Below are 18,967 nucleotides of genomic sequence, written 5' to 3'. Positions count from 1 at the left end.
TACCTTTTCGAGGCCACAGAGAAGATGACTTTTCTAACAACAAAGGCAATTTCTTAGAGTTAGTTGAATTAATTTCACACTACGACCCTGTCTTAAAAAAAACATTTAGTGAGGGTTCAACATAACAAGGCAGGAAACACGATTTCATATCTTTTCCCTAAAATTCAGAATGAATTTATTTCTATATTGGGAGAGGTAACCAGAAAAAAAGCATTCAGGAAAAAATGTCTTCAGAAAAAATATCTTCAGTAAAAATATCTTCATTCAAAAAGGTCTTCCAGAAAAAATGCCTTCAAGAAAAAAAGTCTTCAAGAAAAAAAGTCTTCCAGAAAAAACGTTTTCAGGAAAAAAAGTCTTCCAGAAAAAAATCCAACGATACTATTTTATTTTTAAAATATTCATACATACAAAAAGAAATTACATTTTTACATAAAAAATTTGTTACAATAAAAATTAATAAAAATCATAATAACTTTATTATGTTCTTTGTGTATTAATATTATCTGAGAGGTTTATTGGAATGGATTATAGGGTTGTTAAAGTGTTACAGCATGTGCCAAAAACGGTTCTAGGACAATTACCCCCCGGACAAATACCCCCCACGCAAAAAACCCCCGGACAAATACCCCCCCCCCACGCAAATAACCGCCCGGACAAATACCCCCCAGAACAAAATACCCCCAGGACAATTACTCCCCGGACAATTTTTGTTTTCAAATTATGATTTATATTATTAATATTAACAGACAATACGAGACGAGATAGAATGCAATTACTTATTAATTTATAATTATTGTAATGATCATCAGATACACTTTTAAATAAAGACAGCCAAAAAACACAAATCGTTGATGATAAAGAATTAAACATTATGCAAAAGACCATAAACTTATAATTAAGTAAATTGGTTCTCAAGCTTTCTAGCGCAAATTGGCATGTAAATTTAGAACAATCAATGATGATTGATGATGAGAAAGCAATTCGCATGCATTTAATCAATAGTGTAATTTAAATTTAAAAAAAAAATAGAATTTTATTTCAAGGTTTCTTTGTGTATTAATATCATATAAAAAGTTTATTGGCATGGACTTTAAAGTTGTAAAAATTTTAATCGTTATTTTATTCTGTTACTATGGAAATTATTGAAAATAATAAAGGAGGTCAGAAGTTGTGTTTGGAAGGGTATATGTATACAAAAAAATTGAGTAGAGGAGCAACGATTCGTTGGCAATGCTCTAGAAAAACATTTTTCAACTGTTTAGAAGCAATTTCAACAAACATTGAGGTAAATAATCAATATATCTTTTTATTTGTTAATCTGATATATAAATATAAATTCATTTCAATATATATATATATATTGTCTTTACTAAATTATATAATTAGATTAATGAAATAAAGTGTCAGAACACAACCATGTTTCAGAACCCGAAGAAATTGCAAAAGCGAAGGTTTTGAATGAAATGAAACCAACGGCCAAACCGAGCCAAATATATGCAGATGCTTTATCGGGGTTAGATGAAGAAGACAGAGCAAATGTAGGCCATAAAGATCACGTGACAAAAACAATTAGAAACCAACGCCGCAAAAATATTCCAATTGAACCATCCAATACAGAATTCGAAATACCAAAAGCTTGGCAGATGAGAGAAGGCAACGAAAATGTCATCATCTACGACAGTGGAGCCAATCCATTCAACCGGATAATTGTTTTTTCGACATTCGTGCAATTACAACAAATGGGAAGAAGTACTAGGTAGTTACATTTTATTTATTTAGGAAGAATGCGGCTTATTAAATTAATTAGTTACTTCGAAATTGAAGTTCCATCTGTAATTAAACCACTTCGCTTATTTTTGATATATATTAACTATTATATATTTGCAGATGGTTTATGGATGGTAATTTTAGCTTGTCTCCAAATGTTTTTCACCAACTGTACTTTATTAGAGTTGCCTATCTTAACCATTATGTAACATGCGCCTATGCCCTAATGACATCAAGAAATCAGGCGTCATATGAAGAAGTTTTTAGGGCAATTAAAGATAAGGCGCAAGAACACAACATAATTTTGGCTCCAACCACTGTTATGTTAGACTTCGAAATTGCCTCCAGACGTGCCTTACATGATATCTTCGGTGCAAACGTAGAAGTTGTAGGATGTTTTTTCCATTTGACACAGTCAACATGGAGAAAGGTATAGTTGCATGCTTTGTTAACTATTTTTAATCAATTGTCATTTTGCCTGTTTGAATGAAATTTTGCTATGGATTTTTTATTTTTTATTTATTTGTTATCTCAAATTCAGATAGCAGAGCTAGGTCTAACAACCATTTACAAAGAGAGGGATGATGTTAGACATTTTGTTGGCATGCTAGATGGCATTGCTTTCTTGCCAATAAACCGTTTGTATGATGCCCTCCAACACCTAGAAAGGAATATTCCAGATGTACCCAGACTAGAAAATCTTTTCATTTATTTCGATAAAACATATGGTAGAGGGCCCTTCAGGAACAACAACAACAATAATAATATCAACCAAATTAGGTTGATCAGAATGCCTGCTCTATTTCCGCCCGAAACATGGAACGTTTTTACGATAACATTAAATGGTCATGAAAGAACTAATAACGTTTGTGAAGGTTGGAATAATAGTTTCCACAATTTAATTGGCCATTTTAATCCATCGTTATGGACTTTAATCAGTGCCATCAAAAAAGATCAAACATCTGCTCTAACATCTATTGGTCAAATTGACCGAGGAATTCAAATAAATAAGCCGAAAAAACGACAGTCAAAATATTTCCAAGAAAGAATGGAACGATTGTGCAAAGACGTTAGAGATGGCCGAAGATCTACATTGGAGGCTTTAAGAGCCATAGGACACTGTATTGTGTTAAATAGGAAAAATTTACCAATGATTTAAGTGTATTTTATGCGATAGACATTTATAGAGATATTTTTTATTTGTCATTGACCTCTAAACATAATTTTTAAAATGTTTTTGAAGGTAATTTCGTTGAATAAATTTTTGTTAAGACTTTTTTCTTGAAGACTTTTTTTCTTGAAGACATTTTTTCTTGAAGACTTTTTTTCTTGAAGACTTTTTTTCCGAAGATATTTTTTCTGAAGACTTTTTTTCCTGAAGACTTTTTTTCAGGGATTCATTGAGAGATACTGTGAAACAGAAAATTATTGAGGATGTAAAGCAAGCAAAGTATTACGGGATAATGTTTGATTCAACACCTGATATATCTCACCAAGACCAATTAAGTGAGATTATTAGATATGTTCATATAAAAAACAAAAATGTAGAGGTAAGAGAATCATTTTTAGGATTTTTTCCTCTTGCCAGAAAGAAGGCTATTGATATCACACAAAGAATTGTAAATATTATTGATGAAGAGAGTTTGGACATAAACCTATGTCGAAGCCAAGGTTATGACAATGCTTCGGTAATGTCAGGTGTTCATTCTGGGGTACAAGCCAGGATCCATCAAATAAATCAGAAAATTTTATTTGTACCTTGTTCTAATCATTCACTTAACTTGAGCGGGGTTCACGCATTTGGAAGCAATCCAAGTTGTGTAACGTTTTTTGGAACAATTGAAAGCATTTACAACTTCTTTTCTTTATCAACTCATAGATGAGATATATTGTCAGAAATAGTCGGGATCACTACAAAAAGGCTAGCAGGAACCAGGTGGAGTGAGCAATATCATGCGGTGAAACCTGTAATGAATCATTTCAGCAAGTTGGTACAGGCTTTAGAAAAATTATGTGATCCATCAAAAAATGTAGATACGAGAGGTTCAGCTCAAATTTTAATGAAAAATATTCAAGATTTCAAATTTCTTGCTTATCTTCATTTCTGGAGCAGTACTCTTGAGGAAGTCAATCATACTCAAAAATACTTGCAAACAGAAGGAATTGGTTTAGATAAAACCATTGAAAAATTAGATACCTTAAAACTTTTTCTGCATGAGAGTCGCGATGAATTGGTTGAAAATGCATTGATATTTTCTACAAAAATTTGTGAAAAAATGGGAATAGCTACAGAAAAATTGGGTCGAAAAAGTCAGAGAAAACTTATGCCTGGAGAAGAAAGTAAAGATGAAGCTTTAACGCTGAAACAGGAATTGAGACGATCAATGCTTCAGTCACTTGATAATTTTTATCAAGATCTTAGAAAAAGGATAGAATCAATGCAGAATGTATATGTAAAATTTGCAGCCATTCAATCATCACATCTTATTGGAATGGAGATAGAAGAACTTTCAAAGCTGATACCAAATCTGACAAACGTTTGATGAACTTGAAGAAAATGAAATGATACCCGAAATTAAACGATTAAGACGTCATCTTCAAGCAGGGAAAATTGAGAAAGATGATGTTAAAAATGGTCTGCACTGAAAATGTTAACCTATATAATAGAAATTGATTTACACGAGTCAGTTCCAAACTTATATTTAGCTTTAAAGATTTTTTTGACAGTGTGCGTTTCAATTTCTTCTTGCGAAAGAAGCTTTTCAAAATTGAAGCTGATTAAAAGTTATCTTCGTTCGACAATGAGTCAAGCATGACTTAATGGCTTAGCAATCCTATCAATTGAAAACACAGTGGCGAAAAATATTAACTTTGATGAAACAATACAAATATTTTCTGATGCAAAATCTCGTAAAAAACAGTTTTAATATATTTTTCGATTAGCTGAATCAAAATTTTGTGGTATATGTGTACTGACATGTGTAAATGTTTTGTATCTATGTATATTGCATTTTTGTAAAACATAAAATATAAAAACATTTTTCATTTATTTTCTGCATCATCAGCCAATTAAAAAATGAAAAAAAGAATAAGTGCCTTATCCTTTTCTGGACATCGGCGACCATCAATTTCCACAAAATATGGACTGTGGTTAGTTTTTGTCGATGAATTTCTTGGCAGAGGTATAGACATATGTTACCATTTCTTTTTGCCATTGCATCAAATAAGCGACCATATGATGGTCTTTGGGATGAACAGCATGGTATGCTTTCGAACTCGATGACACTGACTTCAACGACCAAGCAGATAATCATTACATCCACCATATAATATCTATGTATATGTAATACATATTATTTATTTATGAAAGGCATCACAAATATTTCCGCCCCGGGCCTTAAAGGCCCTAGGAACGCCACTGGGTCATTCAAGCCGCGAAAAACTGATTCCTTACTGACAGTGGCAACTCTAATGATTATAAACAATAACTCATTTTTTACCATTTCTTGGTGCAAATCATTTTGTTTTTATAAAAAAGTTGTCTCAATTTTTCATACCTAATTTATTTTAATTTAAAAATGTGGAAAGAAGTTTTATGCAGAGGAATGCAATAAAAAAATTAAAAAATTAATGTTGTGAGAACAATTAACTGTCTCACTGCAGTTCCGACGAAATGACTAGTTTATAATTTAACATCACGATTGGAATCTTAAAAATGCACACAGCAACGTTCACTCACAGCTGTCTTGAATACTATTTCAATGATTTCTTGATAGGAAATTATGGTTAACCATTCTGAACATTTTCACCATAAGTGCGTATGCGTGGCAGATAATGACCACAACAACGGAATATATAAATCATTTATATTTCCCTCTATTTAAGCGATGATTAAGACGACAACAATTTTGTTTGACAATATAATAACAAACAGAATAATAAAACATCGCAAAAATGTCGGGTAAGACTTACAGAAGAAGATTCGAAAAGAAGGTGAAGAGTTTTGTTGGCATGAGAATTTATTTTTGCAGCTTTCATTGTATGGTATTAACAAAGGCATGGCATGGCATTCACATGGCATTTGTTTCTTTGGTTCAAGATTAACTGCTCGGGTCTCTAAATTGCAGCGTTTTTCACCACATAATGAATGAGTGTATTAGTGGAGGAGAGAATTAAATTTGGAATGCTGCAGATGGTGAGAAATTGTTCAACTGGAAAAGCACCAATTTATTTGAAAAAGTTGGTTGATACATTTGGTTCTGATGTCTTGAATGAAGAAGATTGAGATCAGTGACTCAGGAGATCTTGTGTGTCCACAGATTTGGGGCGAAAATGTTTCCAGTTAGCAGGTTGATTTAACAGTTAGTACACATACTGGCCAGGAAGTATTCAAAAGCCGTTTAAAACATCAGTTCTTCAACAAGATTAAGAATTTAGCGCTGCTGAAGAAAATTCAATAGATTTGCTTTACAAATCTACAAAACAATACAGCCAAAAATCTATGAACAAACCAAAAAAAGATACTTTAAACTAAGTATATTGATAAATACTCAATCAACCAATCAATCAATTAATTAATTAATTAATTAACTGATAACGAAATCAATAATTTATGAATCGAACAATAAAAGTCAATAAAAGTGAATAATCGTAATACAAACCTTCTGAACAAATTTTCCATCAGGAACAGGTTTGCCTCCGAACTTAATCTCCAGCGCATAATCGCCAGGCTTGGTAGGTGTGTACACGATGCTCATCGTCCCATCTCCATTATCGAGGATGTCGATGTCGACGTCGTCGTCGGAGAGGCTGTTGATGCGGCAGGTCACCTGGCCATCGCCCGCTTTCGAGGGGTCCAGATTTATTGTGCTCGGCTGGCCGACTGCCACCACTGGCTGAACTTCGTCTACTCATCAGGTTTCAAATTTTTTATTCATCGGTTTCATCATTTTGCAAAATTTAAATAAAACGTCTAAATACCACAATAAAGAAATGAAAAGCAAATTGTAATGTAAACTGCCTTATCGAAACTAACCAACAAATTTAACTTTATCAGCATTTCCAACAGGTAAAGATTTGACTTTGAATGGAGAGTTGGGAACGGGCTCCTTATTAAATTTAACGGGAATGACATATTCTCCAACACTTTCTGGGGTGTAGGTGACGTTGTACACGCCCGGAGTGGCCGTCTTCTTGATTTCTGGTCGAACTATGTGACCGTCAGGATCCTAAAAATTTAGATGATTTTTTAAAATTTTATTTGAACGATTTTAATATTTTAAAAAACTGTTAGAAGTTCGTTAACTATCCACCCATGTAAAACGAATCTAAATGTAAAAAATCTGAGCCATTGGTTCATAAAGAACCAATAAAGAGCCATAAAGAACAAAAACAATTTTCAATAGCTAAATAAAAAAATATCGTTAAGATCGTAAAAAAAATAAAATTACACCTGAATGACAACATCAATATCGGCGGGACCAGCCTCTGAGGCGTCCACAACAAACTGCACAGGCAGACTGGCTAGCACACCAGTTGGTTTAATTCCATCACCATTAACTTTGACCTATATCATAATTATATTCAAATAAAATGTCTTAACAAATAAGTTATAACAAAAATTGAATGTTGTCTTTTGAAATTAAATTCCTGCACTTTATAAGGAAGATGTGTCTACCTTCTGAGGATTGATGCTAGATTCAACAGGAATTTTGAAGGGACTGGTTGGCAGCTCCTGATCGGCAAAATGAACGTGAGCCTTGTGCACGCCATCGTGAGTTGGGGTGAATGTTACGTTGAAACAATTATTCGGTTCGTCCTTGATTTGGAATGGAACCTCTTTGCCCTTGTCATCCAGCAGGATGATGCCCACATCACCTAGTCAATGAACAAACATGTTGCTCTTGCGATGCACACCAAGTTTGTTCTAATCTCCTCTCTTAGATATCTTATATATATATATATATATATATATATATATATATGTGTGTGTGTGTGTGTGTGTGTGTGTGTGTGTGTGTGTGTGTGTGTGTGTGTGTGTGTGTGTGTGTGTGTATGAGATCCAAAACAACTTTTTTAATGTTAGATTAGAGTTTAAGAATAGTTATCAAACTAATTGGCCTACAGAGATAACATATTTAATATGAAGTGAGTGGAACAAAGACAGACATTAAACAAAGAACTGTTAGTTACGCGGTCTTAAATTTTGACCACACTTTATTCATACAAATCAATAAAGCCACAACGTTTAAAGTTTCTTCTAATAGATAGAGAGGAAGGAATGTAGCACAACAAACATTCAACATGAACAGCGATGCGTACCAGGGCCAGCTTTAGAACAGTCGATGGAAAATTCAGTAGGCTCTCCAACTTTAGCAGGCACATTCAGGGCATTTCCGTAAACTTTCACTTTGTTGGGGTTGCTTGGTTCATGAACGGATATCTGAAGATGATTGTATAACGAATTCATAAACGTGTTTCTACTAACAATGCAAAACCATTAAAGAGGTAAAAATTATGAAAAATGTAAAAAAATAAATTATTCAAAATATAAAACCTAATTAAATCAAACATGTTAAAATGCCAAATAGTTAACTCATGAAGCCCACCCTATATGGGAATTCATTGATGGGAACGTCACCAAATGTGGCTACAACAACGTGCTTGACAGCCTTCTTAGGAATGAACTTGACAGCGTAAGTACCATCTTTGTTGTCCTTCACCAAAGTGTCTACTGGCTTCAGCTCATCATCCAAAACTTCAACAAACAACTTTCCATTTCCCGCTCCTTTAGCATCGACAACAAACTCAACTGGCTCATTAACAGCGGCACTGCTCTTCAGCCCTGGTCCATATGCTTTAACCTGTTACATAATAATTAATTGTTGACTGAACAACATACAAGATCAAGTCAGGATTTTAATCTATTAAAGCCGAATCACAGTAAAATGAGATTCAGTGGCACAACTAACTTTTGATGGGTCAAACGAATCAGATGGCTTGGGCTTGATGATTGCCATCCATGGTGACATGTGGATATCCTCTTCATCGCACAGGATGTGGATTGCATACTCACCTGGCTCTGTAGGAGTGTAACTAATCAAAGCTGATCCGTCATGATTATCACTACAATTAATCTTGGCTTGTGATGGTCCTTCAATTGAAAATCCTGACGAAAACAAAAAAAGAAATGAAATAATGAAGCATCATAAAAGTAGTAAGTATAAAGCAGCAAAAATTAAACAAATGAACGATTACAAACGCAAGCTAAAAAATAATACAGAACATAACAAAGAAAGAGATATAAACGCCCACCTAATCCGCCAGTTTCGTCATTAGTTTCAACCGTGAATGAAGCAGGATATCCAGCAACTCCACCGTGCAGTCCAGGTCCATAAGCTTTGATCTTTGTCGGCCTCTGCGGTGCCACGTCCACCATGAATGGACTCTTGAAGACGTGGTCACCTCCGTACGTCACGTTTATTGTATACTCTCCAGTTCTGTGTGGCTCGTAACTGCACTCGTACGTGGTTGCATCAACCTGTAGTAAAAAAGCAATTTCAACTGGTGTTGGGTTGGAAAATAGTTAAAATAATACAGAAACTGTTTTTTATTAAATAATTATAAAACAGTAACAATTATTATAAAAGAGAAACCTTATAAAAAAAATTATTAACGAAAAATCCTTTTTAAGAAAAAGTTCAAAAAAAGCATAGTACCTGAAAAAATAAGCTTAAATACATCACCAACGTCATTTCGAAACTTAAACTGGAAGCTTAGTAAGAAGCTGACATAACTTAGGTTAGTCACTTGATGAAAATTTCGTTGCTACAATTTCTTTCCTATCACCCATTACCAATGAATCAAATTTAAGCCTAATTATCTTTTAACAGTCAGCCACTCCCCCCCCCATGACAGCCCAGCACATGAATAAGCCAGCCATCCACTAGCAAAAATTTCAAATAACTCACATTTTGTTTCTATGCGTTTATGAATTTTTTAATCAAATTCAAACGAAAACTTAAACATCGACATCTAAAAGCGAATTTCTAAAAATGTATAAAAACTCATCAGTCATATTAAGGACGACTAATTAAACTGTAAACTTTAGGAGTAATAAAACTAACTTTTTTAATTTTTGGTTTTTCTTCCGCACCTCCAGGACCAGTGATCTGCACCTTCAATTCTCCATCGCCAGCTCCTGCTGTGTGCACCTTAAAATCGGCAACATCGCCAATTCTCAAACCATTCGGCTGCACTCCTCTCCCAGTTATGAAGCACTTTTTGGCATCAACAGCTGAATAGTTTGTTTCATAGCATTCCAATGATAGTTTCGATATCTTGGACATAAATTCTAATTTACATACTTATAAGATTTGAATTTCAAAAAGTAAATTGAGCTAGGTAAAGACGTATTTATGACGGTAGCAAATAGGAAACACTGAAGAATATGTTCCGTAGATAAATGTGGAAGAGCAGAGACGAACCAGGTGAGATGGCGACGGCGAAGGGACTGGTGGGAATGGGCTTGCCAGCAAAGAGGATGTTGACGGTGTGCAGTCCATCTTCGACTGGATTGTACTCAATGAACCACAAATCGTTCGACTTTTTCGTTATGACGGCCTTCGTTGAGTCCTTGTGACCGTGCGAGTCCACAATGACGACGTCAACTACGCCTGTCCCCGCGTCTGAGGAGTGGGTTTTGTGATAAAAAATTTATATCAGCTGGTGGTAAATTAATTTTTAATATATCAGTTATTTTATCATTTATCATAATATAATATTACGAATTGTAATAAAAGTGTATGGTAATTAGCAACCAGCAGCTACAAACACAAGTATATACATGGCGGCGTAACGGGGTGATAGTTGCAAGCACCCGATCCTGCTTTGCAATGACCTGGTTCGATTACAAAGAGATCCATACCTGTCTATGCCATGTGTATGATGCGCCGCTTTCACGCGTATTCACCGACGCTGGGTGTGTTGCGTTGACACTCCAGAAGACAAATGCAAAGGTGATAAGAAAGGGTTAACATGTTGGTTTTTATGAAGTTGAATGAGAGAGAAATACGAAAAAGAAAGATTTTTATCAAATTTATACGATACTATACGATACGATACTTTTTTTATTTGCTTCTAAAAAATTAACAAAAAAATATATATATATATATTTTTACAATATTCTATAAATTCTACCGAATGTTTGGCGTTAACATGTTTGTAGTTCGTTTTTTCGATTTTTCTCACTAAAGTTTTTTGGTGAACGTTTAGTTTATTAAAATTTAAAATAAACTTATTTTCCTACAAACCTGTTAACGCCAAACATTCGGTAGAATTTATAGAATATTGTAAAAAAATATATATATATATTATTATATATATATATAATTTGAAAAGCTCTTTTCGGCATCAACTGCCATCATCAGTGTAGTTATATATAACTATATATATTATAAATATATATATATTATATTATAAATATATTTATTATAAATATATATATAATAAATGAATGAATATATATATATATATATATATGTGTGTGTGTGTGTGTATGTGTGTGTATGTGTGTGTGTGTGTGTGTGTGTGTGTGTGTGTGTGTGTGTGTGTGTGTGTGTGTGTGTGTGTGTGTGTGTGTGTGTGCATTCTTGTCAACTGTGAACATGAATCAATAAAAAACTTTTGCAGCATTTAGAATGAGGATGAATTTTGTAAACAATCGAAGCTCATAAATAATTCAACAATATCAAAAATATTCAAAGAATGCAAAAATATCTTTTTTTTTAATCCTATGTCTTCTTTATCTTCTTTCAATCAGAAATTAACTCTGGTTTTGTAAATGATGAAATTACACGAAAACTACATGCGCCCGCTCTATCACGAACTGGCCACGCCCGTTTAGTGCATGTTTCAAACCCTTGCTAGGCGATCAAAAGATTCAATCATTCATTTATTTATTAAAAAAATTTATTTACAATTAATCGGCGCTGAAAAATTGATAAAATTGAAATCGAATACGTATGCATATAGTTTCGGGGATTCACTCATTTGACAAAATTTGGTATGAGAAATATAACTGAAACAAAAAAGACTAGGTGTTGTGAAAATAATTTTTTGTGTTTCATTGAATCTGAAGCTAATTTACAGCATCATTAAAGTTTATTACTAATAATAAATCATTGTTTTTCAAAATTATAAATGATCAAATCATAAAAATTTTGAACCTAATAAATGAACAAATATGAAAATGAACTTATTCAAAACCAAAAAGTTCAGATAATTTATAATGAGCTGGGTCTATCTGAAAAATAATTGATAAATTGCTATAATTACGGGGCTCAATTTACTAGAAGTATCCTTATTTAAATAAAAATAACGTCCTCTAAATCTAAATGTTGCCAACTTTTCAATACGACATACCAGAGAGTTGTTAATTGTTTTAAAAGTTACATATTACGGTTGAAAAACATTGATATATTATTAACGTGAATTGATAACCGTAAACTTGATGCCATTCATATAGACATCAAGTAATCATTCCCAAAGATTTGTTGCAATGCATGCATGAAACTGCAGCAAGCAACAAAGTGCACACAACGCAAACATAGCGGTTAACTAAATTAAATTTCAGACGAACAACATTATCATCATCATATATACAAATATGAGTGTGCGATTTAATATCATCTTAATCTTTGAGCCTCTAAGCTGAACTAACAAAATAGAGCAAGTTGAATAAATAAATAAAATTATGAATATTCTTTCTTACATATGCTTAAAAGCAAATGCTACAGTTATTTGAACAACATTCTGAATGACATAGCTATTATTATTGTTGTTGTTATTATGTTGTTATAATAATAATAATAGTAATAATAATAATATTATTATTATTATTACATTACTACTAATGCTCAGTTACATCATATTAATACTAATATAATCAGTGCATCGAACTAGCATCAATCGCCATTGTTAATCTAACCCTGCATTGTCATTATACCATTATAATAAAGTATCAGCAAGCAAGCAGAGTTAGTATTACGTTGTACGCATAAATATTATATTATAAGCAGGTTCGTGGTGGCGCAGACAGACATTTGGTAATACGATCTGATAATAATTTTTGTTGAGATTAAATTTTTGATAAGCACAAGTTGGAGACAGTTTTAAAATTCAAACTAAGCAACAAACGAATTGTTGGATATAATTAAACTGGTTTCGTCATCTTCAAATTTCAAAGTTAAAATTGGATAAGAAAAAGAACAGATTAAACTGTAAAAAATTAATTGGATTGATAGCCTTGCACTAAAAAAGTATTTGCAATAACCATGAAACCGAAGTTGAAAACTTTTCAAGAGAGAAATATAGAATCCTATTAACTTCATATATCAGTCAAAATACAATATAAAGTTTTTGACAGACTCTGAATCAAAATTTCGATCTATTCCTAAGGCTGGCTCACTAATCATCACAAAGATGATTACAAGGATGAAGACATGGGGCTGACAACTCGTTGCAAGGATGATGATGATAGAGCGGAGAACATCTCCAGCACTGTTATTGTTCCCGGAGTTCATGTATCCCAATCAATAAACCATTGTATAAAGAGCATTGTGCATCAGTAACGCATATAATATAAACACTTGAATGGGAGTTGTTCATGAAATAAATAATTGATTCTTCGGTGGTTGAAAATATTGGTTACAAACATTGAATCAAACATCAGTTTCTATGAAACATGAAATGTTAAATAAAAATTGGCTTTATAAATAATCCAAATGTCTTGAGTGCTTATTCATTTAAAGAAAGAAAAATATTGTCAATGGTCCTTTAAACAGGCAAGCAAGCAGGCAGGCAGGCAGACAACCAGGCCAGGTTCAGTGAAGCAGCAGTAGCTGTTGTTTGCTTATTTCCTTACTCAGTTTTGTAATTTATAAAATTATCGTGAGGCAGGCCACATTGCAGATAGGCAAACAATAATTATAATGGAAGATTAGATATAAAAGATTTCATGTCCTGTTTCCACCATCTGCATTAATCAACACTTGATAATTAGCACAATTTTATATAGCAATAACAAAATAATGAATAATTACTTGCATAAGTGAGGTCTTTGCCAGCTTACGCTAATATGTGCACAACCAGTATGAATGAATTGTATGTATGATTATGATGTGGGTCATTTAATAGTGCCGATATGCTAATTTAGAAAGTTCCAAGCAAGACTTAAGGATGGAGCAAATTCACGAAAACGAAGATCATCATGTTGACATTTAATGAACTTTATTAAAATGGTTTCCGTTACCTTAGTTACAAACTTGCATGGTTCATCTTATTTCACAAAACTTATAGCATTCTCACGGAAATTCATCTAACAGTAAAAAAGAAAACCAAATGGAAAATGACTAAAAATTGCAAATGCAAATAAATAAATAAGCATTCAGACATTATTTTATAATGTTTCATTCAGCGCACTACAGACATCCTGTTGTAACAGGAACTCCATACTGAATTGCAACAAAATGTATCACTTGCAGCCCAGCAATTTTCAATCATTATTGTTTATAATAATAATTTAGTAACAAAATTTAAATTTGCATTCTACATTTTAAAAAATTCCAAACGAAGGCATGAATTATCACATCTAAAACGTCAATTAGCTTATCCTTTATTATAATTTGGATAAATAAAAAACAAAAACAATTAATAATTAAAGGCTGTAATTAAGAAAAAAGTGTTTAAAAAGCTTCAGCATCAAAGCACCAGACAAATAATAACTGAAAAAGAATTATTATCGAAATTAGACAAACTTTTGGTGTGCACTTCAAAGTAAGTCGGCTTCTTGACCATCACCCCAGTCTTCTCCAAGCCAGGTCCAGATGCAGTGACCTTTGTAGGGTCTCCAGCCATTCCCTCCACTTTTGTCATGAATGGACTTTTGGGAATTTCGCGATTTGCAAATTTGATAACAACAGAATATTGACCTTCCATGGTTGGCGTATAATGACAGGAATATGTCAGATTCCTATCTTTGTTGAATATAACTTCACACTGCATTTAAAAAAACATCATTTGTGAGCTATTTAGAATTTTTCCTATCATTTCACATTTCGCTAGTCAAGCAACTTTAATTCAGAAGTTAAAAAAATTATTCGTAAAAACCTCAATTATAGCAAACCTGTTCTTTAACTCCATTTGGATTAGTGACAGCGATATCGAGCTCTCCACGTCCTGCACTGAAAGTTTCAACAGTGAATCTTGCAGGTGCTCCAACACTGTTTCCTGCGGCATCGAGACCTGGATGCATGCAACCGTTTAACAGTTACTATCGACCACGCTTGGAAATATGGCAAAAATATTATTTGAAAAAAAACCGTTAAGAGTATTCAAAATATTAGTAAAGAAAAAATAATAACCGAATATAATTGATCAAACCTGGCCCATAAGCACGAACTCTTGCGGGGTTGGTCTTAGGTCGAAGAGGAGCACCAGGCTTTAATTTGGCATTGGGAAATTGTGATAAATATGTCATCATGCTCAGTTCATCGACTTTCGGGTTGCACATTTCAGCAGGCTTAATCAACTTTGAGAAAAATTTGATGTAATATTCAAAATTAATAAATTGAGATAAGTTTAAAAAAATAAATGGAAATTCCGAAAAAATGTTTTCCTGTTGAAAACAAATGTACAAACTTTTATATGAAAAATAGCTCTGTCTAGACAAAACCATCAACTATCATGTTTTATCTTGAAGTTTCAATAAAATCAAGTCGTCCCGGATAAAAAACATTCAACAAACAACATCTAAACAACAAAAGTTTAAAAAAAATGTCGGATGTTTTTTACCTACCTGTGGCACATCGAGCCACTGTTCAGCTGCATTCATTGCTTCAGTAGCATTCGAAACATTATCTTTAGGATTCCAAGAGTCCCAATCAGGACATAAACCTTTAAAATGTTATTTTCATAAACTTTACTCTGATAAATCATATAACTATACGTGAGAGTAGAAACATGAAATCAACTAAAACGCAATAAATTTTCAATTAAAAACAAACTATGTGACAGAAGAAAAATTGAAAAAAAAATTCTGACCAGGTGCAACTCCATCAACGAGGGCACCAATGGCTTTGCCATCGTTCCAATCGGTTGTGAAGTTAGTGACAGGAACATCTGTGACCTTCCCGAGAACCCAACCAAGAAGACGCTGTTTCGGTGTCTGTTCAGTCTTTTTGGCCTTGTCACCTTCTTCCTCCCACATTGGCATTGAGATGGAATAATGAAGAATAAGAGTCCATATTAATCCGAGAATCAACTTCAATTTGCCATCAACAATTGCTGAGCTGTCTGCATATAGATGTAAAAATGTAATTATCAAGGTGAAATGGAAAGAGAAGAAAACGTTCTGGAATTAATTTTTATTTATATTTTCAACCTTTGATGATGTTTACATTATGTTTCTGAAATTTGCTTTTAAAAACATCATAAGAAAAAGACATAAATTTATATTAAATACATTGAAAAAATATAAAGTATGTCGTTGATGATGAATCAAATAAGAGCAAGCTTACAAACACCAACAAGAAAACTGAAAAATGATACAAGTTAGCTTAGTTAACACAACTAACAAGTTAACATAATTGAAACAACAAAAACAGAACATGGTTTAATTTTATCTATCTCCCAAATTAAACTATTAAACTAAAGTCCACTAAAGTAAAAATTTGAGTAAAATTGGCAATGATGCCGGAAGTAACTTCACTAAAAAAAAGGGTGCTGACCATGATAATGATAAAAATCCTAAAGTATGACATCTCTCCAAAAATTAAGATGGCTTTAATGTTGCTCGTGCCAAAAAAATGTAAGTAATTTTTTAAATAGTTTTTTACATATTTTTTTACACTGGATCGGCATGAATTAATTAATTTAAAAGCATACTCTATCAGTTAATTCTGAACATGCTACTACTATTTATATTTGTGTATTAATAAAAAATGTTACTTAATCTGTACGTGGATGTGTATGAAAAGCTCTTATTAACCTCAAAAGGATACTATCACAAAATGATGAGTGTTTGATAGCAATGCAGTACACACATGCATACAAATTCTTGACATAAAATCTTAATACTATAAGTTTAATATATGCACACACACATACACACACTTGTAAATATGTGTGTGTGTGTGCGTGTGTGCGTGCATGTGTGTGTGTAAGTGCGTGTATGCCTACCTGCGTGTGTTAGTACTAATTTTATACATTTTAGCATACAAATTTCAAACTGAGTATAAAAATTCAGAAAGTTTTGATAAATTTGTTGAATAGATTTATTAATAAAATCATATTTTTAATATGCCCAAACTGTTATAAATAGGTGTATGCATGAATATATTTGCCTGTTTTGTATATACATATACATATATGCCTGTATATATATATATATATGTTTATGCATATATATATATATATATATATATATATATATATATATATATATATATATATACAACAAAACAGCGTCAGTCCCATTTATCCTGAACTTTATAGATAATGCTTCAATTCAATTCTTTTACAGCGATAACTATTTCTGAAGAAGACTATGAGATTTCACCGTGATGATGATAGTGAGGTCATAGAAAATCAATAAAATCAAAACACGGGGACATAGCCATTTTAACTTGAGACCTATGTCAGGTTTTTGTCAAAACCAATATACCAAGTCCCTCGTGTAATAAATCAAATATCCCATCATATTTAATAATAATGGATCTAACGTTCAGTAATCCAAAACAAACATTTAGTTTTTAGTTTATTAAAAGAGCTGTTGTTTCTTCTTGATCTTTTCAAAGGACTATCACTGTTTGAACCATCAAATGTCATTACTTTTGCAATTTGAAAAACCGCCACATCCCTGCTAACGCCATCACCATCATAATAACTATAATTAAACAAGCATCGATTCCCAGCGCCATTACCATCAAAACCATTATCAGACATTATTTCACCGGCCTTCCTTTTGAACCTGATAATATGCCACTTGCCTACCGTTCTCCTTACCCTAAATAAAGAATCCGAACTTGAAGCCTGATTTGCTTTTGCTTCATCAACAAGTTATTTTAATTCGAGACGTTTTTCAACTATCAAATCGTGACTGAGCCAGACCTTATCAGGATCGTCAGACATGGATTTCAGTTTGAATAAGTTTTTCATGACTGTTTCTTTAATGACATCATCTTTCATCACTATCAAGATAGGTCTAATCTTCGATTCTGCCTTCTGTCCAAGTCTGAAAACTTTTTTGAAGTCAAGATCTTTGACATCACTCGACAACTTCTTTATAAGATTCTTGACTCTGTTAACATCATCTTCATTTTCAGGCAGATTAAACATTACAATATTATTCCTTCTTTCTTTAATTTCATTCGCATCGTCTAACGGCTTCTTCACATATTTTACTCCATCATTGATTACATCAATATTCTTCTTAACCTCCTGCCCAACAATATTTGCTCAACTCAACTTTTGTTTTGATCACCTTTGACATTTTGAATCTCAGTACTCAGTATGGCAGTTGGTTTATCCAAGTTGTCCAACATCATCATTGCCTTTTATAAGATTTTTTATTTGTATCAGCTCATCTCTAACCGCAGCATTTAAATCGTTGATCTCCTCAATTTTTGTTTTAATTCTAACATAGTTATCTATAACGACATTAGCCAGCACTTTGACATTTGGAAGCACCTTCAAATAGCAGTTGCAGAACCACTTTAAATTCTCTGTATTCGTAACCACATCGAATGAGGCATTGTCTAATCCCCGCATTTTTAGTGATAAACAGCTTTACATTGAAAATTTTTTATTTCATCTTTCTCTACAACGATCTTGAATACTTGAGGCACCTGACAGCTATAATCAATTAGAAGACAAATGAGAAAAAACAACTTAATCAAAATACAAATCAAATATATTGTCACTGGAAAGTTAGCAGTCTGCAAAAAAAACAAAGAAAAAACAACGCAAAATAAACACTTCAACTTTCGAAAAACTATATATATATATATATATATATATATATATATATATATATATATATATACACACATACATACACATATACACACAGATATATATATATATATTTTTTGGACATATATATATATATATATATATATATGTAATTATGTATGTATGTATG

At 32.7% G+C, this 18,967-nt stretch overlaps 1 protein-coding gene across 1 annotated transcript in view; it reads right to left on the bottom strand.

The window, feature by feature from the left end:
• HELRODRAFT_72745 (hypothetical protein) overlaps positions 1 to 18,967 on the bottom strand; it is a gene marked incomplete at both ends in the record, with an annotated part of 36,148 nt that overhangs the window by 13,441 nt on the left and 3,740 nt on the right. The window contains 15 exons of the mRNA XM_009013665.1: positions 6,425 to 6,673; positions 6,803 to 6,995; positions 7,220 to 7,333; positions 7,445 to 7,644; positions 8,089 to 8,209; positions 8,376 to 8,630; positions 8,739 to 8,935; positions 9,082 to 9,307; positions 9,894 to 10,063; positions 10,254 to 10,454; positions 14,583 to 14,823; positions 14,951 to 15,069; positions 15,208 to 15,355; positions 15,623 to 15,720; positions 15,868 to 16,119. Of these exons, the coding sequence (XP_009011913.1) occupies positions 6,425 to 6,673; positions 6,803 to 6,995; positions 7,220 to 7,333; positions 7,445 to 7,644; positions 8,089 to 8,209; positions 8,376 to 8,630; positions 8,739 to 8,935; positions 9,082 to 9,307; positions 9,894 to 10,063; positions 10,254 to 10,454; positions 14,583 to 14,823; positions 14,951 to 15,069; positions 15,208 to 15,355; positions 15,623 to 15,720; positions 15,868 to 16,119 (2,784 nt within the window). The remainder of the gene's footprint in view (positions 1 to 6,424; positions 6,674 to 6,802; positions 6,996 to 7,219; positions 7,334 to 7,444; positions 7,645 to 8,088; positions 8,210 to 8,375; positions 8,631 to 8,738; positions 8,936 to 9,081; positions 9,308 to 9,893; positions 10,064 to 10,253; positions 10,455 to 14,582; positions 14,824 to 14,950; positions 15,070 to 15,207; positions 15,356 to 15,622; positions 15,721 to 15,867; positions 16,120 to 18,967) is intronic.

Source organism: Helobdella robusta (assembly GCF_000326865.2).
Source record: "Helobdella robusta unplaced genomic scaffold HELROscaffold_12, whole genome shotgun sequence".
Lineage (NCBI taxonomy): Eukaryota > Metazoa > Annelida > Clitellata > Rhynchobdellida > Glossiphoniidae > Helobdella > Helobdella robusta.
The sequence above is the reverse complement of the archived record's forward strand: the minus strand, read 5'-3'. Positions and strand labels throughout refer to the sequence as shown.